This window comes from Dendropsophus ebraccatus, chromosome 4, assembly GCF_027789765.1.
Source record: "Dendropsophus ebraccatus isolate aDenEbr1 chromosome 4, aDenEbr1.pat, whole genome shotgun sequence".
Lineage (NCBI taxonomy): Eukaryota > Metazoa > Chordata > Amphibia > Anura > Hylidae > Dendropsophus > Dendropsophus ebraccatus.
The window spans coordinates 135,781,029-135,800,871 of record NC_091457.1 but is presented as its reverse complement, the minus strand read 5'-3'; the positions used below and the strand labels follow the sequence as shown (position 1 = coordinate 135,800,871).

General features: G+C 43.3%; 1 protein-coding gene across 1 annotated transcript; it reads right to left on the bottom strand.

Moving 5' to 3' along the window:
- Positions 1–200: 200 nt before the first annotated feature.
- LOC138789965 (haloacid dehalogenase-like hydrolase domain-containing 5) lies at positions 201–19,602 on the bottom strand. The gene is made up of 8 exons (XM_069968842.1): positions 19,291–19,602; positions 9,001–9,210; positions 8,760–8,872; positions 6,265–6,358; positions 4,587–4,620; positions 3,794–3,968; positions 2,801–2,989; positions 201–2,017 (listed from the first exon to the last, which is right to left on the bottom strand). Exons 1-8 carry the CDS (start codon positions 19,396–19,398, stop codon positions 1,615–1,617), a joined length of 1,326 nt encoding a protein of 441 aa, XP_069824943.1. The 5' UTR covers positions 19,399–19,602; the 3' UTR covers positions 201–1,614.
- Between the last annotated feature and the right edge of the window lie 241 nt (positions 19,603–19,843).

The following is a 19,843-nucleotide window of genomic DNA, read 5'->3' as shown; positions in this document are numbered from 1 at the left end:
TACTGCGCAGGTGCAGAAAGCCTCAAACTCATTGCTGGCAATGAGTTGAGACTATTTTGCACCTGCGTAGTACGGCACGGGGCGTCAAGTTTGTAAAGCGAGTTTTTGGGCTGTACATTCCAGGGACGGGGGGTGTAAAAGCATGTTTTAGAAGTGTGCTGGGTGCTGCTACAGCACATTTCCATAGCGTTACAGGCGTTAATCATCCTGTTTTATGGTGCATTTACACAGAAAGATTTATCTGACAGATTTTTGAAGCCAAAGCCAGGAACAGACTATGAAGAGGGATCAGATCATAAAGGAAAAACTGAGATTTCTCCTGTTTTCAGATCCATTCCCGGCTTTGGCTTCCAAAATCTGTAAGATAAATCTCTCTGTGTAAACGCACCATAAAGGAAACCAATCACTTAATCTTTTAAATCAGGCAGAAATTGCCCCGTGTATTGGGGGGGGGGGGGGGGGGTGTTAGGGCAGCTATAATCAAGCTTATTGCTTACTTTCCACACGTCAAAAAAGAATATGCCGTCTGACGACATATAATTAAGGGTGCGTTCACATGTACAGGGTCCTGAGCAGATTTGATACTGTGTTCAGTTATTTAGTTACATTGATATCTGCAGTATCAAATCTGCTCCTGATCATGTACGAGTGAAAGCAACCTAAGGAAAGGGCCAAGACATGAAAAAAAAACAAAACAAAAACCCACACACCACACTTTGGTCATGCAACCCAAGTAATAGTGGAGCTCTAGTCTAACATGTAGTCCATAACCAAGGACACACATAGGCCTGCACAGGAGCTGCATACACAAAATAATTATTTTAAATTGGTACCATATACAATGGAGATCCAGTTATTTTAGATACATTAGACCAGCGTTCCCATCCTCTTGTGCCAGAGTTGTCACAAAGCATGGCTGGGGCACCACAGGTTAGGGTGAGCATTGCAAAACAGCAACACTGCAGAATTAAACTGTAGCAGATGTAGCAATAGCAGGGAATTATGGAGCTACAGAATGCAAATGCCCAATAATTTATCTCAAAAGCAAAGGTAGACTCTAGAGCAGGGACGGGGAACCTGCAGCCTCCAGCTGTTGCAAAACTACAGTTTCCATTACACCTGGACAGCTAAACATTTGGCATGATGGAAATTGTAGTTTTGCAACAGCTTGAGGGTTGCAGGTTTCCAATCCCAGCTCTAATGTGTAGGCCAATTGTGGATATCATCCCTGTTAAACAGCCCTAGGTCATAAGGTATACCAAGGATATAACTACTAAAACACAAATCATTTACACCACACAAATGAGAGGATGAATGTTTTTCTTACCAGAAGCAGGCAATGTTCTGGAAACTTACATGTAACTTCCTATTACAATATAAATAGGTCTTTAAAAGTGTCTATACATATATTATTTTTAAAAGGATTGAGGATAAAAGATTTAAAAGCAAAAAAGATAAAAAGGTGGGGGATGGTAAAATAGGAAGGTTAAAAGGTGGTAAAAGACAAAGGGTGGTAAAGTGCAGCACAAGACAAACAATGGAGGCGTTTGAGGTTAATTGGGTTATATCCTGATACCATGATATGTGTACATATATATAACTATATAGAAATCTTTATAAAGTCCTCTTATCACTTGTTGGCACAAAGGTTTCTAACTGGAAGATCAGGTCGACAGCAGCATTAACATCAGGAACAATGTGCCCTGGTTCTACCAAGGCAGGATCGATCCGGAAATCCCGATGACCATGGAATACTGTTTCAGTAACGGACTGTGAGTGGTCAACAGGCACTTCAGCATAGGGATTGTAGATCCCTGTGCACACGAGAACGGACTTGCACTGAGTAGCGCTGGGATAAGAGAGCTCACTTTCCCATGTTGCTTCCTCCTGGGACACTGTGGTAACTCGGGCTCCGGAGCCGGCTTGCACCAATGCCGTGGAGTTATTTCCAGAGTGCCACTTCTGAAGGTAGCGGTTGTAGAGGTTAGCACCATAGACGTCAGTCATTAGATTGTCCCTGCAGAATAGAGAACAGGGAAATTAGGTTATTCATCAGCCATTGAGATCCCCGGATGGGAGGCATTAAGTCAGTCACTGAGCAAGCTCCACTTATTCAATGTCCTGTTGTCCTTTTTTATTTGGCACTTGACATCTTACAGTAAGGGTACTATTACACAACGATTACTGGCCATACTTGCTGATAATGGCTGATAATAGTTTAAGTAATAGCTCATGCAGAAAGGCAATGATCGGCCAACATGCGATCGTTGCCTTGCTGCATGAACCATTTTTTCGATAACAACGCTATCTTCTATGGGCTACCCACACGATCTAAAGATGGTCCAGGTAGCCCCATCTGCAGCTTCCCCATTCACTGTCGGTGCAAGCAATATCACCGACAGCAAGTGGGGAAGGAGGAGCAAGCTTGCTTCTAAATATACGGCCTTAAGGAGGATGTACCACCAGGTACATCCTCTTGAATTTAACACACCGACAGAACGCCGCAGTCATGGGGAAGCCGGTTCCTGTGTACGGCGCTGTTCTATCAAGCGGTACCAGGCTGAAGCACTGGAGATTAAAATCAATGGAGCCGCGTCATAGAGGGGAGGGAATTCCCTACCACTGGGAGCGGGCCAGCTGAACTCCAGTGCTTCAGCTCGGCCCGGTACCGCTGGATAGAACAGCACCGTACGTGGGAACCGGGCCGCGGTTCGAAAAACAGACAGCAGCACTGGCTTCCCCATGGCGGCGCTGTTCTATCGGTGTGTGAAATTCAAGAGGATTCAAGACCAGCACTTACCCTATAGCATAAAGAGTCTGCACAGGCTTATTCCACTGCATCTCAGCTGCTTTTGTCCGGATGAGGTATTCTGCAAAGTGATATGTAACCTCACTGGGTTTTCCCATCAAGGCCTCATATTTCAGCTCCTTTCCTGTAATCTTCTTATAGACATTTTCTAAACAAACCATGAAGATCCCATGGCCGAACCTGCAATAAAAAGTGAAGAGAATCAGTGTCAAACTAGAAGTAGGTGAAAGAATTTTGTGGCTAGATCATATGTTGAAAGGAAATTTTTCGATGTTCTTGTTCAACTTAACACTAGAGGGAGCAGCTCAGCCGTGACTGAAAAAATAGAAATAAAATTTCTTCACTTGTTAACTCCTTTCCTACACTCACCACATATATACAGCGGTGTCGAAAAGGACTTCTGCCATCCGGCTGTACATGTAGATGATTGCAGGGTGCCAATGGGTTGTCATGGCAGCAGCTGTTCCTATCTTTACTCACATTAGGCCCTGCCAGAGGCAAAGTGCAAGAGACTTCTGCCTGTCAATGTAATGTTCCCAAGGGCAAAACTAGCAAGATTGTTAATGGGGAACCTGAACTGACTTCATTGAGTTACTTCAGAAAATCCTACCTAATTTTTTGTGTGTTTACATACTGAAGCTCACAAAAAAAAAAACAAACAAAAAAAAAAACACAGAAAATTGCAACAGCACAACCCAATGGAATTTGCAAACAGTGTAAACCAGCCCACCACGATAGCACACTAAAGCTCCCATTGAAGTCAATGGGAGCTTGAAGGCAAGCCCCCACAACATTATTGACAGCAGTGTGCAGAAAGCCACAGTACAGTGGTACACAAGAGTATAGGGGTTTTGCCCATGTGTATGTACCCAAAGGCTATTTTCACACTGCATCTCGTAGTATCAGTCAGAAGGGATTTCTGACACACAGTGTAATATTAATAGAAAGCTATTTTACAAGAACTTGAATTGGTAAAACCCTTACCTGGGTGAGCGGGCCTCAGCCATCCACATCAGATCCATGTTACAGGCCAGCAGAGGGATGTGTGGGTAGTGGTCATTTTGATGGGGTCTGGCAGGGTAACCACCAGTCAGTAATACATCAATGATGATCTGCAGGTTGGTTTCCCATCGGATAGGTTCTCCGAAAAGGATGACAGCTGAAAGAAGGCGGCGTTTTATTACATGTACAGTTAACATAACTATATGCTGTATTTATATGGTACAATAAGTGCAAAAATGCTATTTCACGTTTTTGGGTTTTTCAAAGCAAAAACTTGTAAGACAGGGAAAGCTGAAGCTTTTTGGCACTATTCTGGGATACACAACTCTGTAGTAAACATGCTTTAAGGATTCAGATCAGGAGAGGTAGAATATCAACAGGTTATTTCTAGCAAGAACTTTGTATTATTTGGCTGATCTCCTTTAAAAAAATAATAAAAAGAAGTTTCAACCTTTTTATTCTTCTTCATTGGTACTAAAGATAGATCTTTCCTTATCATAGTAATAGGAGACCAACCACAGACTATGATATAACAAGGTTTGTTTTTAAGCTTAAAATAAAATAGATTTAAAAAGACACACACATAATATATACTACTACAAGCAATACCATGATTGCTTATATGGATCAATGCAGTATATACGTTCGGAGCGCAGTAGGGAACACTGCCGCGCCCCCAAAGCGAAAAGTTCGAACCGAGGATTCCACCATTTAAGGATGGGAACAACAAGCATGGCACGATTAAGATTTTACTAAAATGTACAGTACAACATACCTTCTATTTTGGGAAGATCCACTGCTGCAGACGGCTGTCAATGACAAAACATAGAGATGACATTTTATTCTACACAGTGACATTACACTTCTCATGAGCTGGTTGCAAGTTATTAAACAGAGCCAGGATTATAGCCGAAGCCTGGAAATATGTGATGCTCTGTACAAGGATGGCACCATTAGTAGGATACAGTAACATCAGAAGCAAAATGAAATTGTAAGAGATTAGATACATACACAGTCAAGGTAAGAAAGATCCAAAACATTAACATGCAGCTATAGTATATACAGTCAGGCATAGAGGCTGATTAACAAAAATTATGTCAGGCTCTAAACACTAGGGCCCTATTACACAAGGCAAATATCTGACAGAATCTGTAATAAAGACAATCAGCTGAGGAACTGAGCAGCTGATCGTAGTCTTTGAGCAAGTTTAAAAATCAGTCACCAACTGCACATTGCTCCGTGTAATAGTAACGTGCAACTGAGGGTTGATGAAAGAGTAAAAAAATTATACTTGACTCTCCATGCTCCTCAGTATCCTGCTGCCTTGTTCCTGCGTTCCCCGCAGCTGCCGCTGGCACTTCCGAGCCAGTCTCTGAAGTGATAGTGATTCTCTGACCGGTCTGACTAAGACGAAAGACCACTGCAGCCAGTGATTGGCTGATCAGGCTGTCAATTCAGAGACAGGTTCTGCGGATAATGCAGGAACAAGGCAGCAGGATACTAAGGAGCGTAGAGAGGTAAGTATAGAACATCTTTATTATTTTACCACTTTAAAGGGAATCTGTCAGCACCTATTCATGGTCTGAGGTGCGGACAGTGTGATGAAGGTCTGTGTTAGCTAGTGTGGTGTAATACCTTTATTTTTCTGGTCGGTGCGTTACTTTCTGTAATTTTTCATCATAACTGTCAAAAAGGGGGAGTGATGATGGCTTTGTGCCGCACTTTGGCCCGCCTCACCACTACCTCCTCCAAGCTTGTATTGAATATTCATGGAGCCAGTCCCCCTGGCCTCCTAGCAATGGCATCTGTAGCTTCCTGGTTGAGTGTCATGCGCGCACCCTCCCGCGGCGTGATTCACACATGCGCCGTAGTGCGTCAGAGCGGCACTGAACGAAGCCATTGAGGGCATAGGCCTTAGCCCTCAGTGTGCCTGTGCCGCTCCGACACACTGTGGCGCATGCGCAAATCACACCGCGGGAGCGTGTGCGCACTACACTCAACCAGGAAGCTACAGATGCAGTCACTAGGAGGCCGGGGGACAGGCGCCATGAATATTCAATACAAGCTGGGAGGTAGTGGTGAGGTGGGCCAAAGTGCAGCACAAAGCCATCACCACTCCCCCTCTTTGACAGTTATGATGAAAAATTACAGAAAGTAACGCACAGACCAGAAAAATAAAAAAGGTATGACACCACACTAGCTAACACAGACCTTCATCACACTGTCAGCACCTCAGACCAAGAATAGGTGCTGACAGATTCCCTTTAAAGCAAGGGCTGCACGAAGATCGCTAACAATATTCATGAAGCCCTCACTACACGATTATCGAGACACTTGATAAGCAAGCACCGATCTAGCAGGCTGGCTCTTGCCTAAAACGAATGTTGGGCAGTCTAATACAGGCCTTACACTCTGTATATGATGGATAAAAAAAAAGAATATACAGTACTCACCAGTATTTTAGGTCTTCTGGTATGGTCCACCATATCAAGGAAAGGGTAGAACTCCCGCACAGAGTCTACTGTGATAGGATTTGAAAATCCTAAACTGATCAATAGGTTAAGGAAAAATCGATAACAACAACAGATAACATGAAATGCATAATGCTGCCACTGAGCTGGTCAATAGATGGGAAGACAAGACATTGCAAGGATTTGTCAATACTCATCACATCTGCTACAACCTCTTTTTATTAGAGCTCATTGCATTGTTCTGAATCTCTGGTACTCCTCCTGGAAATATAAAATGAGCCTCCTCATTCCCCCAGCATGTCCTTCAGAGCTTATTGTCATTTCCAGGAGAGATAGAGAGAGGAACAGTACACTGCGGACTATTATAATGTCATGAGGCAGGATTATTTACTAAACCAGACACGTCAGAAACGCTGCCAGCTACTTTATACCTGATTTGTCTTTTATTGCCTAGGTATGAGCTAAGCGTTTCTTCTGGTGCAAACCAGTTGCAGGTGAATAAATTACAAAGCAGCTACTGACCGGTCTCAATACCTTCCTTGTTCTGAGTTGTTTTCTGCTGGCAGTTTTTTTGCCTGTAAAATCCCTGTGGTTAATGAAAAACTCACTGAAAAAGAAGTCGTTCTACTCTGACGTCTACATTCACATCTGGATAAGATGATCGTATAATTCTCATGCATTGTAAGCTGTTTAAAACCAGACTGGCTCAACAGTGACAGGGCTGGGTGAAAGCATTGGCTCCATATACTTCAGCTGCCAGCTTTTAAACCTAATTTCTGCAGTCAGTATTGCCCTTAAAGGGATTATCAGCGACAGAGACAGCCCCACTCTTGTCTCCGGTTTGGGCATTTGTTTTGCAACTCCGTTTTATTGAAGTGAATGGAGCCCAATTGCAAACCACACCTGATCTGAAGACAAGAGTGGTGCTCTCTCTGGAAGAAAGAGGCCATGTTTTTCTAAAGCTGATAACCCCTTTAAGGGTCCTTTCACAGCAATCTGTGATTACAAATGAGCACCAATCTGCGGAACACTGGGGTCCATCCGTCCACTCTTAGCTACCTGTGGTGCCGTCTCTGGAAGAAAAAGGCCATGTTTTTCTAATGCTGGATAACCCCTCTAAAGAAACACTGACAAAAATAACTGACTCCATTTAAATAGTCTGCACTGAAATCCACAGTTTGGTATGGATTTACCACTGCAGAATCATACTTTAAACATAAGGAGAAGGGCTGATCTAGAGAATCTTGAACCTTGTCCTCTTCTTCCTAGAACTGTTAGGTTTAGACAATTACAGATGGAATTTACTACTTCATGTAAATATTTACTTCCCATGAAGCTTTTCCTTCTGTGTTAAGATGTCAAAAACACCGATTACCGCCTCAGCAGCGACCATTAAATGAAGGTTTTCAGGTCAATATTTGCTCAGTCAACCCGCTGCTTAGTCTCAGGAGATCAATATGAACTTATATCGATAGCGGATAGAGTGGAAAATCATATCACCCAAGGGTCAACAGGTCAGGGCCCTTATTGAGGGGTACTTCACTCCACCCCTTTAAATAGAAAAAAAAACCAAAAAAAAAAAAAAAAACCTTTTCACCTAAAGACATGTCAAACGTTTTAATCAGAGATTGCCACCGATCACTGGATACTGCCAGGAGAAGCACTCAAAGTATTTTCTCTCCTCACTCTGTCCTCGTGAAAGGAAGCGGACTTCTGTAGAAAGTCTGGTATCAACTCCTGCAGCAAGACAGGGAGATGAGGGCTCATGCTTCTCCCCAATAGTTTTAGTGACTGACTGGGGTCTTAACACCAGTCAAAAAGCCTGATTTTTATTTTTTAAATTAACAACAGGGACATTTTAAAGGGGTAATTCAGAATTAGAAAAAAACTAAACATAGCTGCTTTCTTCCAAAAAACATCCCACATAAACTCAGGACAAGAGTGGCGCTGTTTCAGGATGAAAGCAGCTATGTATTTCTAATACTAGATAACATCCTTTAAGGGTCCCTCTCTTTTCACCAGGCGTCCCAAGAGAACACATTATGTAGGATCCTGTGGATAGGTGGTAAGTTATAATCTTGGGATAGTCCCTATAGCCACTGAAGCTTCCTGAGATTACAGTAGTAAAGCCCTCCTATGCTCTCAAGGAAAGGGGCTGAGATCCCATGTCATAAGACGTGCTACCCAGGGGACCAAAACAGCCATCACTCCATAGAACAGAGGAATGTCCTATATAACTAGGTGTATCAATAGATCGGGTATAGCGTGTGCACATAAGTTGTCAGCCGTGGGGACTGTTCAAGTTCCTGGTGGATAAATTCCTGTAAATAAATATCTGCCAGTGACCCTGGCAGGAAACTCGTGACATTGGCATGTTATTGTGGCTAAACCTAAAAAAAATCTGATAAGGCCATTGACCAAAACAACGTTCCCATGTGCTGTGGAGACAGGATGTGAAATCATAGTAGAAAGGATACTATTTTGCAATATCCAGAATGGGCCCCTGTCCAGATACCAGGACACACTTATTGTGATACTGTCTGAAGATGCGGAGCGGACTGTGCGACATCATCACTTGATCCTGCGAAATCTGGTAAGAACAGAAGAGAAAGACACATTATTATAAAAGGGACATCTCATATGGTCTTTAGGTCAAATGCTTTTATAATACTTCAATGTAGTTATACTGATAAACAGAAGGACATCCAGGACACATACCGGTACACCAAGTATATCCGACAGCTGATCAGCTTTGGTCTGGCGCAGGCAGTTTCCGGCATTGGTGACAAAGACCACTGGCACCAAGAATTGGCCCTGGCTGTTCACCAACTTCTGGAAGGCTTTTTTAGCAGCAGGGATTGGGGTCTTTCCCCGGACAAGGACTCCATCAATGTCAAATAAAAGGCCAAATGTTGGCTGGAAGTTTGACTAAACAAAAACAAACAAAGTAATTGACACATTATGCACTGAACAGGCTGGAGACCCAAGTGTCCTTACCTTAGAGGTCATTAGCCATGGTCAAAAAAGCTGTGATACCCATGTCAGCTATAAAAATATTATCCTATTATTCACTAAGCCAGTGCTACATGCCAGTCTGCCCGTGTACCTCTGGCAGTAAACCCAGGGTATTTACAGAGTCTAATAAAAAGATAGGCCGGGTGCACCATATTTAAAGGTGTTATCCAGTATCAGAAAATGCACAGCTACATTCTTGCAAAACAGCACCACCCCTGTCCTCAGGTTGTGTGAGGTATTACAATTCAGCTCTATTTATTGCAACACAACCAAACTTAGCACCACTCTTGTACCCAGTATGGTTTAAATATAATTTATAGGAGAGTAATGATTTATAATTATACTTACAGTAATACCTCGGTTTTCAAACGCTTTGGAACTCGAACTGCTTGGTATTCGAACGAAAATTGGTGAGGCTTCACATACAGTACAGTGCTGTATAAGACTGCTGGTGTGCATATACAGTGCAGTAGTACAGGCAGTGCACTACCATCTCCCATACATTACAGTGCTTGGATGGGGGGGGGGGGGGACGCTATACAGTAAAGGATGGGTGAGGAGTTGGTGACTAATGTACTAGAATTGCTGGTTCTGATGAACATTTCTTATGTTTAATGTCCTGTACAGTATAGTGCTGTTCTGTACTGTACTGTAGTGATTATACTGAGCACTTATCAGTGTAATAAATGGGTATTGTAGGTAATTATTGGTGGCTACTGGAACCAATTAATCACATTTACATTATTTCCTATAGGAAAACACTGCTCGGTTTTCAAACTGCCTTCCGGAACCAATGAAGTTCGAGAACCGAGGTACCACTGTATTAATATATATAAAATATATATAAAATATATATATAAAATATATATATATATATATATATATATATATATATATATATATATATATATATATATATATATATATATATATATATATATATATATATATACACACATACTCTCACTGCCCACTTTATTAGGTACACCTGTCCAACTGCACGTTACCACTTAATTTCTAATCAGCCAATCACATGGCGGCAACTCAGTGCATTTAGGCATGTAGACATGGTCAAGTTAATCTCCTGCAGTTCAAACCGAGCATCAGTATGGGGAAGAAAGGTGATTTGAGTGCCTTTGAACGTGGCATGGTTGTTGGTGCCAGAAGGGCTGGTCTGAGTATTTCAGAAACTGCTGATCTACTGGGATTTTCACGCACAACCATCTCTAGGGTTTGCAGAGAATGGTCCGAAAAAGAAAAAACATCCAGTGAGCGGCAGTTCTGTGGGCGGAAATGCCTTGTTGATGCCAGAGGTCAGAGGAGAATGGGCAGACTGGTTCGAGTTAATAGAAAGGCAACAGTGACTCAAATAGCCAACAGTTACAACCAGGGTAGGCAGAAGAGCATCTCTGAACGCACAGTACGTCCAACTTTGAGGCAGATGGGCTACAGCAGCAGAAGACCACACCGGGTGCCACTCCTTTCAGCTAAGAACAGGAAACTGAGGCTACAATTTGCACAACCTCATCAAAATTGGACAGTAGAAGATTGGAAAAACGTTGCCTGGTCTGATGAGTCTCGATTTCTGCTGCAACATTCGGATGGTAGGGTCAGAATTTGGCGTCAACAAAATGAAAGCATTGATCCATCCTGCCTTGTATCAACGGTTCAGGCTGGTGGTGGTGGTGTCATGGTGTGGGGAATATTTTCTTGGCAACATCTGATGGCTACTTTCAGCAGGATAATGCGCCATGTCATAAAGCTAGAATCATCTCAGACTGGTTTCTTGAACATGACAATGAGTTCACTGTACTCCAATGGCCTCCACAGTCACTAGATCTCAATCCAATAGAGCATCTTTGGGATGTGGTGGAACGGGAGATTCACATCATGGATGTGCGGCCGACAAATCTGCGGCAACTGTGTGATGCCATCATGTCAATATGGACCAAAATCTCAGGAATGCTTCCAGCACCTTGTTGTATCTATGCCACGAAGAATTGAGGCAGTTCTGAAGGCAAAAGGGGGTCCAACCCGTTACTAGCATGGTGTACCTAATAAAGTGGGCGGTGAGTGTATAATTCTATATATATATATATAGTCATATGTAAAAAGGGGTAATCCTGCTAAAGTATCCCCTTTGATAAGAGATTGTTTATGGAGTTATCAGGGGGTCTCTAACAACCGGTAGTCCATGAGTACTCTGGTCTCTCTCTCTCTCTCTCTCTCTCTCTCTGATAACCTATGTGATTCCTGACATACCAAATGACTCGCTACTTCAAAAGTCTCTTTCACTAAAAGTCTCCCTTTCTGGCAATCTGCTGTCCACAGCCTATTGTTAGGAGAATTCTCTCTCTAGTAACATCTATATCACAACAAAACACAAAAAATAAGCAACAGGCTCAACACTGCAATAAAGGGGTTACACAAAGTGCTGAGCCGCTATGGACAAGATAAAGGGTGGGGGAAGGGACATAGCAGTAAGGACATAGATTGGTAGGTACACTGGTATTTACAAAAGATAGCTGCCCTGAACTGTATTTATGGTCATAGAACAGAGCAAAGCCCTGATTTACCTTTTGGAATCATCTTCCACAGACTACAGTTCAGGGCAGCTATCCTTTGTAGACACCAGTGTACCTACTACTGCATGTCTACACTGATATCTCACCTCCCCATAACTTGTCCATAGCAGCTCAGCACTTGTGTAACCCCTTTATTGCAGTGTTGCATCTTGTCTTTTATTTCTACTCACATAACATATTGCAAAGCTAGTGCATCAGTAACCACTTGTACATCTATAGTAGTGTACTGTGTAACTCATCTGCCCAGCATAGTCCCAGTCCACATCCACCAGCACTACAGAGAGTAGTATGTGCTATGCTGGAGTAAAGGATAGGTAGTTCTGTGTGTGCACATACAGAAAGTAGTAAATAAATCTGCACATTATGCTACTGCATGCACAACAAGACCCATACATGGCATTTAGATTAGATCTGTAAAATATCCAAATTCTCATAACACACAGGACTCCCAATACAAGAGGATGGACAAATTCTGGTGTTATGTGACTGGTTTTCTCAATAAAGAATTGTTCTTTATCTGCAGGAACCATCTGGATGATCCCACACAGGTTATTATTAGATCTCTACATTACTAACATTTTTACTCTCTGTGTATACGGAGATTAATGGATCTGGCCAACACGTCCTGGTCGATAGCTCCTGATTCTGATCAATGGCAATCCGCATTTTATTGATCTGAAGCTCTTGCCCGACTACATAATCTATTCTCAAGGCTCCTGTCAATTACTGTTCTATACCATGAAATGCTTTGGCAGCAGTCCAGGCCAACACATCCCTGGAACACAATGTCTTGGTATCTATCAATTATCTCAAGATACCGCATCCTTCCAATGTTCTAAGAATACTACACTTATCTATACAGACATGGACACGACGACATCTGCTAACAGAGGGTACAGACCCCTAATTATACTTCAGATGGGAATTACAGAGCAAAACCAGACTGAACCGTTCTAAACCTGACGTTCCAACGGCGTCTTCTACATCAGTCATTCTGAAGGTTCTTAAGCCAAGTGCAACCTGTGATTTTCCAGCTGTTGCACAACTACAACTCCTAGCATGCCCAGACAGCCTGATGTTGGCTGGGTATGCTGGAAGTTGTTGTTTAGGAACAGCTGGAGAGTCACAGGCTTGGGAACACTGCCCTAGAGGTATAGGACCTCTAGTCCTAACGCGCACAATATGCTTTTGTCCTATACAAAGAACATATCTGCAAGGAAGTTGGAGCTCTTAATTTGTCACACACTTTGTAGACAATGATGGCCGTATTCTGGCAGGACCTCCACCTGTGATCCATTTCCTCCCAATAACAAGGATAAGTGGGGGTCTCAGAGGTCAGAGTCCCACCGATTATAAAGTGATGGCGTTCGAAACAAGCGCATGGCCAGAGGTCACCTATAGCCTGCAAGGAGTGGCCCCTTCAGGCCTTATACTAGGCTGAAGCACAGGTCATGCGACGTGATGAGGTCACAGCCCTTGAGTATATATAGAAAGGGACAGGGGATATAAATAGATGGGAAACAAGTCACGTTCCTTTAAATCTCTAAATTTCCTGTAAAAGCCACAAAGTCTTAGCGTAACTTCTTTGGTTTTCCTATTAGTTACACTAAGAGCTGTATCAAGCAAAAAAGATTTTTAGACTATACCGCCATCATGGCTCTGATGGCATCACTTTATGGAAGTACTACTTTTTGTTGCATTTAACACAGAAACCTTTTACTGAAAAACTAAAGTGGTTAAAGCTGATGCAGGTCGAGCCCCCTACCCAGACCACTCATGAAGAGCATACACTTTGACCTACTTTACCTAGCCAGAGCATTGGTGGCATTGGCCAACAATGTTTATGGAGGTGCCCCAACCCTCCCCTGACAAAGCATGCCAGTAGAGAGAGAGTAGAGAGTAATGTTTCATTTCAATATCCAATCTTTTTATTTTTAAGATAAGAGAAGTCTGGCAGCAACTTAATCACCAAATAAATATCTTGTTTGACACCTCAACCACTAGTGTCAGTCTACCACTTCTTTCTAGAGTTTCTATATTCCCTAAAAATATTAAGCAGTGTATGGAATTATATGGGCAGGAATAGCTGTTGGCCAAATAAGCATTCACCCCACAGCAGGGAACATTGGAAGGCAACGGGTACTCTTAATGCTACGTTTACACGGAACGATAATTCGCCGATCGTACGATTAACAATGTCGGAGTAACGTTTTTTTTTTTTCCATAATGATCAGCGTTTAGATGGTACGATATATCGTACGGAAATTTGTTTTGCGCTTAAAGCCTATCTCACACATTGGTTAAATCGGCGAACGACTGTTCACATGGAACGATCTGCAAATTTTTTGCGAACGATCAACGACCATTTGAGAACCTGTTGAAAGATGATCGTTGGCTGCGTTTACACGTACGATTATCGTTCGAATTCGACCGTTATCGTGCAAATTCACACGATAAACGTTCCGTGTAAACGCAGCATAATTTATAGTTATTTCTCCATTAAAAGCCAAAAGGTTTCAAGAAAGCAAACTTAGCTTGTGATGGAAAAGTATACTAGAAATGAAGAGGAGGCAGAATATTTCTGAACACCCAGATCCTATTCCCAGCAGGTGTTCACCGCCATCTCCTGTGATCTTTTAATCACTGTAGAAGGGATCAGCCAGACAGTAAGAAGACTCAATGGAATCCAATTACATGGCTATTAGGAAAATCCCTGGGTAATGATAGGATAGAGGATAACCGTGATATATACACAGCAGAAACAGACTTGCAGAGAGTTAGTAAAAGTGTAAAGACAAGTGTACAAAGGTAGGGAACTACCCCAAAGAGACCATTCTGATCTGTAGGGCCAAATGCCCCCAAACCTTCTGGAAAACACCAACTCATTTGTCTTGGTACCTCCCATTGACTTTAAAAGGAGAGTAATATCCTATGGCCAACTGCCTGCCAGGCACATTCTCTGAATCAAGTTACACAACAACTAAAGGCCCTATTCCACCAACAGATCTGACGACAGATTATCTGCCAAAGACTTGAAGCCAAACCCAGGAGTGGATTTGAAAAGAGGAGAAATCCAGTCTTTCCTTTATGACCTGTTCTCTGTTTATAGTCTGTTCCTGGGTTTGGCTTCAAATCTTTGGCAGATAATCTGTCGTCAGATCTGTTGGTGGAATAGGGCCTTTAGTAATAGCCATAATGCTGTGTCTACTTCTATTAAAATGTTTCATTTTGTTTTTTGGAGTTGGTTTTGAATTCCATTTTCCACATACAAGAAAATTTGCAGCCCCCTGTAGTGGGCTGAGTGAATGAGAAAGTATAGTAGGGTATGTGTATATATTGAAGAGATGAAATGACTCACTGCGGGGGATGGTCCTCAATTCATGAATGAGCCAGACGCAGCAGTTTACATACAGCTCTGCTGCATAAACAAGACACTACACACTCCGACCCAGCATGAGATCCTTTATAAAGAAATAAACGCTGCTCTATCAGTGCGAGGACCAGAGACTAGTCTTCTCTGGAACACATTCAATCTCAGTGATTAAACAGTCGTGTATGTATCAATATATGATAGGATCAGAGAATAGCAGTAATGTATTCTGCTGGGATATAAGGGGATATCTGGATAGTTCTTGCTGCTGCTGACCTGTGCACTGCCAGAACCCAGAATATGACAGTGAGTGACGGTGACAGGTTGTCAGCCCAGGAGAGGCTCCCTGTTCCTACAACCTGCTGATGTCATGGTTACTTAGATTACATAGGCACAGACCGGTGGGGGTGATGTCCCTGGAGGAAAAAGGGTCATGGCTCCTGTGAAGGCAAAAGCCATCCCTGTCCCTGTGTGTTATGAGATGGAAAGTATAGAAAGGAAGGAGCACTAGGACCCACAGATCTGTCATCAGTCTCAGTCGCAATATGGATTACAATAAACAGTCACCATTTCCACTTTCAATACTGTAAAAATAATTCCAAGCTATAGAGTCCACAAAACAAAAACCTTGGCTTGTATTTGATCAGCGTTGGCAATAGGCAAAGGTTATCTTGCCCGACCTCTCTATTAAAGGACAACTCCGGCCAAAGTGTATTTTTTAATATGTTATTACATAAGCTATTTTCCTTTAGTACATCGGGCAGGCATCAATTTCTTTCAAAAAAAAAAAAAATGTGATGTCACGACTCTGGTGTATATAGCTGGTGTCTAGCAGAGGGTGTGCAGTATATGTAGAAATTACATGTAAAAATACTACGTATACTGCGCCCCCAGCTGGACACTTCAGGTACATACACCTGGGTCGTGACATCACTTTTTTTCTAAAGAAATTGAAGCCTGCCAGATCTACTAAATTGAGAAAAATAGCACTATATGTGCATTTCCCATGATTAGTGTATATTAGAAATTTGTCTAACATTGCTTAGGTAATACAATTAAAGGAAAACTCCGGCCAAAATGTATTTTTTAACAGGAGATTATATATATATATATCTCGTATATATACCGTATATATATCTCCAACCCACTTTGAAACAGCGGTATCTCCTAATGGACGCACAGTCCTCTGCCGGGTTGGCTCGTACCCAGCTCTTTATCCAGACAAAAAAGGTTTGAAGACAGCGTCCTTGCAGTATCAAAAAGGTTTTTTTCTTTATTTTGCCATATGCATACACAGGAAAAAAATTACGACATTTCGGCTCTAAAACATACTGAGAAAGGACGCTGTGTTCAAACCTTTTTTATATACGGCACTGTGCTGGCTTGAAGTAAAAAAAATAGCTTAAAGCTGGTGGGTGCACGTCCCATAAAAGTCGACCCCCGACTCCTCTGGATAGCAAAATTGAACACGAGGACGGCACTCCAGTAGTATATAGTGAAGATTTATTCACCCAATCACAAACAGCGACGTTTCGACTCTAACATGAGAAAGACTCATGTTAGAGTCGAAACGTCGCTGTTTGTGATTGGGTGAATAAATCTTCACTATATACTACTGGAGTGCCGTCCTTGTGTTCAATTATATATATATATATATATATATATATATATATATATATATATATATATATATATATATATATATATATATATATATATATATATTACACATATACACACACACACACACTATTCTGTGCATCCTTCATTCTCACATTCAGTGGAAGACCAGAGGTCAGACCCCCAGAAATCAAGCAGTAATGGTGTACTCTAGTTATATGCCATCATTGTACCACATGGGAATATCCCTTTCCCCTACACAACCAAGAACTTGGATAGATATTATCTGCTGAATCTGACAGATTCTGCAATAATTGCCCTGTGTAATAGGGCCCTAAAGTGTACAGAGAACATAATCTAACACATTGGACTTTTACTGTAATGACATCATTACCAACTCTGAGGTCTTTAAAGGGAACCAATCAAACTAAAATTGGCCACAAAGCTAAGGAAACGTGCTGGTACATCACCCAGCACGCTTCCCAAACATCCCCCTGTACCCTCCGTCCCCTGTACATACAGATTGCAAAGTTAGTTTAACAACCTCCCGCGCTCTTTGTAATTACCAGCCAAGTAGTCCTGGGGCCGGGTGGCTTGTTCAAGTAGTCATGGTCCTGGGCCAGCTCCGGCGCTGTAATCACGCCCCTCTGGGAGTGTTGGAAAGCGCCGCATGCTGACGTCACTCGGGGGGCTGGCATTGCACGGCAGCCACGCTGCGCAGGCACAGTACAGCAGCACTGCGCATGCGCAGCATAGTAAAGACGTCGGTGTGTGCCCCCCGAGTGACGTCAGCATGCGGCGCTTTCCAACACAGAGGGGCGTGATTACAGCGCCGGAGCCGGCCCAGGACCGTGACCGCTTGAACAAGCCACCCGCCCACCGTGACTACTTGGCTGCTAATTTACATAGAGCGTGGGAGGTTATTAAACTAACTTTGCGGTCTGTATGTACGTGCTGGGTGATGTACCAGCATGTTTCCTTAGCTTTATGGCCAATTTTAGTGTGTCGTTGATAGCATCTTTTGACCTGAAACTAAAATCAGTAGCAATGGTAACTAATGACTATTGTTCTGTGTAATGTGGTGAATGATTTCAGGTGCCTCTCGTTTTTGATTGTTTATTGTTGTTTATTGTTAAAAATTGCTTCATCTAATAGGACCCTTAAGGCCCTATTACACGAAACGAATGGGCCAATAATCATCTCATGTAATAGAAGGCAACGATCAGCCAACATGAACAATGATGTCAGCCCTCCCCGTGGTGAATGAGGAGCAAACGAGCACTTACAGCACTTGTCTCTTCCTCTCAGTTACCCCGTGTAATAGGGGCTTTACACAGGGCGATTATCTGCCCAATCAGGTTGATTAGGCCAGATATTGCCCCATGTAAAAAAAATGCAACAATCAGGCAATGGAAGGGAAAGCGGAGGAGGCGGCTTTGCCTAATGATTGTGTTTTGATTTAGTGTCGCAAGTCCTAATATAGCACAAGTATATTAGCTGAGATGGGAATACCTCTAAGAATACATGCATGCTCACCCACATTATTCATTCATATATATTCGGGAAGGACGGGAGCTATTTAGGGTATATCGCCACCCTCACCTTTACTGTGTGCCCTCCCTTTTTGGCAAAACAACATAAGACAGAGACATCAGACATTCATCCAATGGATCCACAGCACTGATGGGGGATGAGGAATTCAGGTATAAGGCCAGAGACCCATCACACACAAGTCTGGGGAGAACCTACTGGAATCTTCCCCTGAACATGCTGGGGGTTGGAGTTTTGCAGTTGTAGCAGCACAACAAACTATTATTCTAAAATGAATGGGCGCTTGGCTAATGTACATGGGGGTCTTACAGATGGAAGATCCCACCACAGGGCCATCTAGCTGGGTATAGGCCTCTCTGGAGGTAAGGGGGGCAAGATGATGGGTGCAGGGGCCACAGTTCTTCCAGTAACAATGGTAGGTTATATGGCACATTCCTTTAGGGTGCGTTCACACGTACAGGATCTGCAGCAGATTTAATGATGCATATTTGAATCTGCAGCAGATTTGATGGTCAAGAATTGATTTGCTTTGAATCTGCAGCTTCAAATCTGCAGCAGATCCTGTACATGTGAACGCACCCTTAGGGTGCGTTCACACCTACAGGATCTGCAGCAGATTTGATGGTGCAGATTTAATGCTGTGTTCGGTTATTTAAATGAAATCTGCTGCAGATCCGCAGCAGAAAATCAGCTGCAGATCCTGTAGGTGTGAACGCACCATCCCGTTCTGAGCGCAGCAATGCCTGTATGTGAGGTCGCGTGCGATGGTGCCCCCTATCCGACTGATGCGACCACCGGAAGACGCGCCCCTCCCCCACTCCCCATACACCTGGCTACACAACACACAGCCCCCAGCACTCGTGTTACCTGCTGCTCGTCAGCCGCCAGGCACATCCCGGCTTGGTGCTGCCTCCGGATATTTCCACGTGTATGGAGCAGCCTGAGCCCCCGGCAGAGCGGCCATAACCCCTTCATCCTGCTCCGGGACCCCTTTGTTCAGCCTATAGCGCTCCGTGTCCTGGCCGGTGGCACCTCTCGTTATCGGTGCGGCTCTTGCTGTCGTGTTGTTCCCGGGAGTGTTGAGGGGTTCCGGTTCTATCAGGAGGTCTCTGTCTGTCGAGCCGTAAACGGCTCCCGGGATATATCTCAGCTGTGCGGGGACCAGGAGCCAATCAGCGGGCGACTGCACAAACAGAGCCAACCAATCAGAGGACGAGAAAAGGTCCCGCCCCAACCCATCCCCTAAACTGGGGACAGGGGACACTTCCGCTAGAGACAACAACAGCTGGAGCGGAGCGTCTGCACTACATCCTGCAGCGCCATCCATGTCATAACGATAAACGGAGATGCCACACACACCACTCATACAGCGATCAAAGGGAGAATGGTCACCACATGCCGAGTATCCAAAGCAGATAGT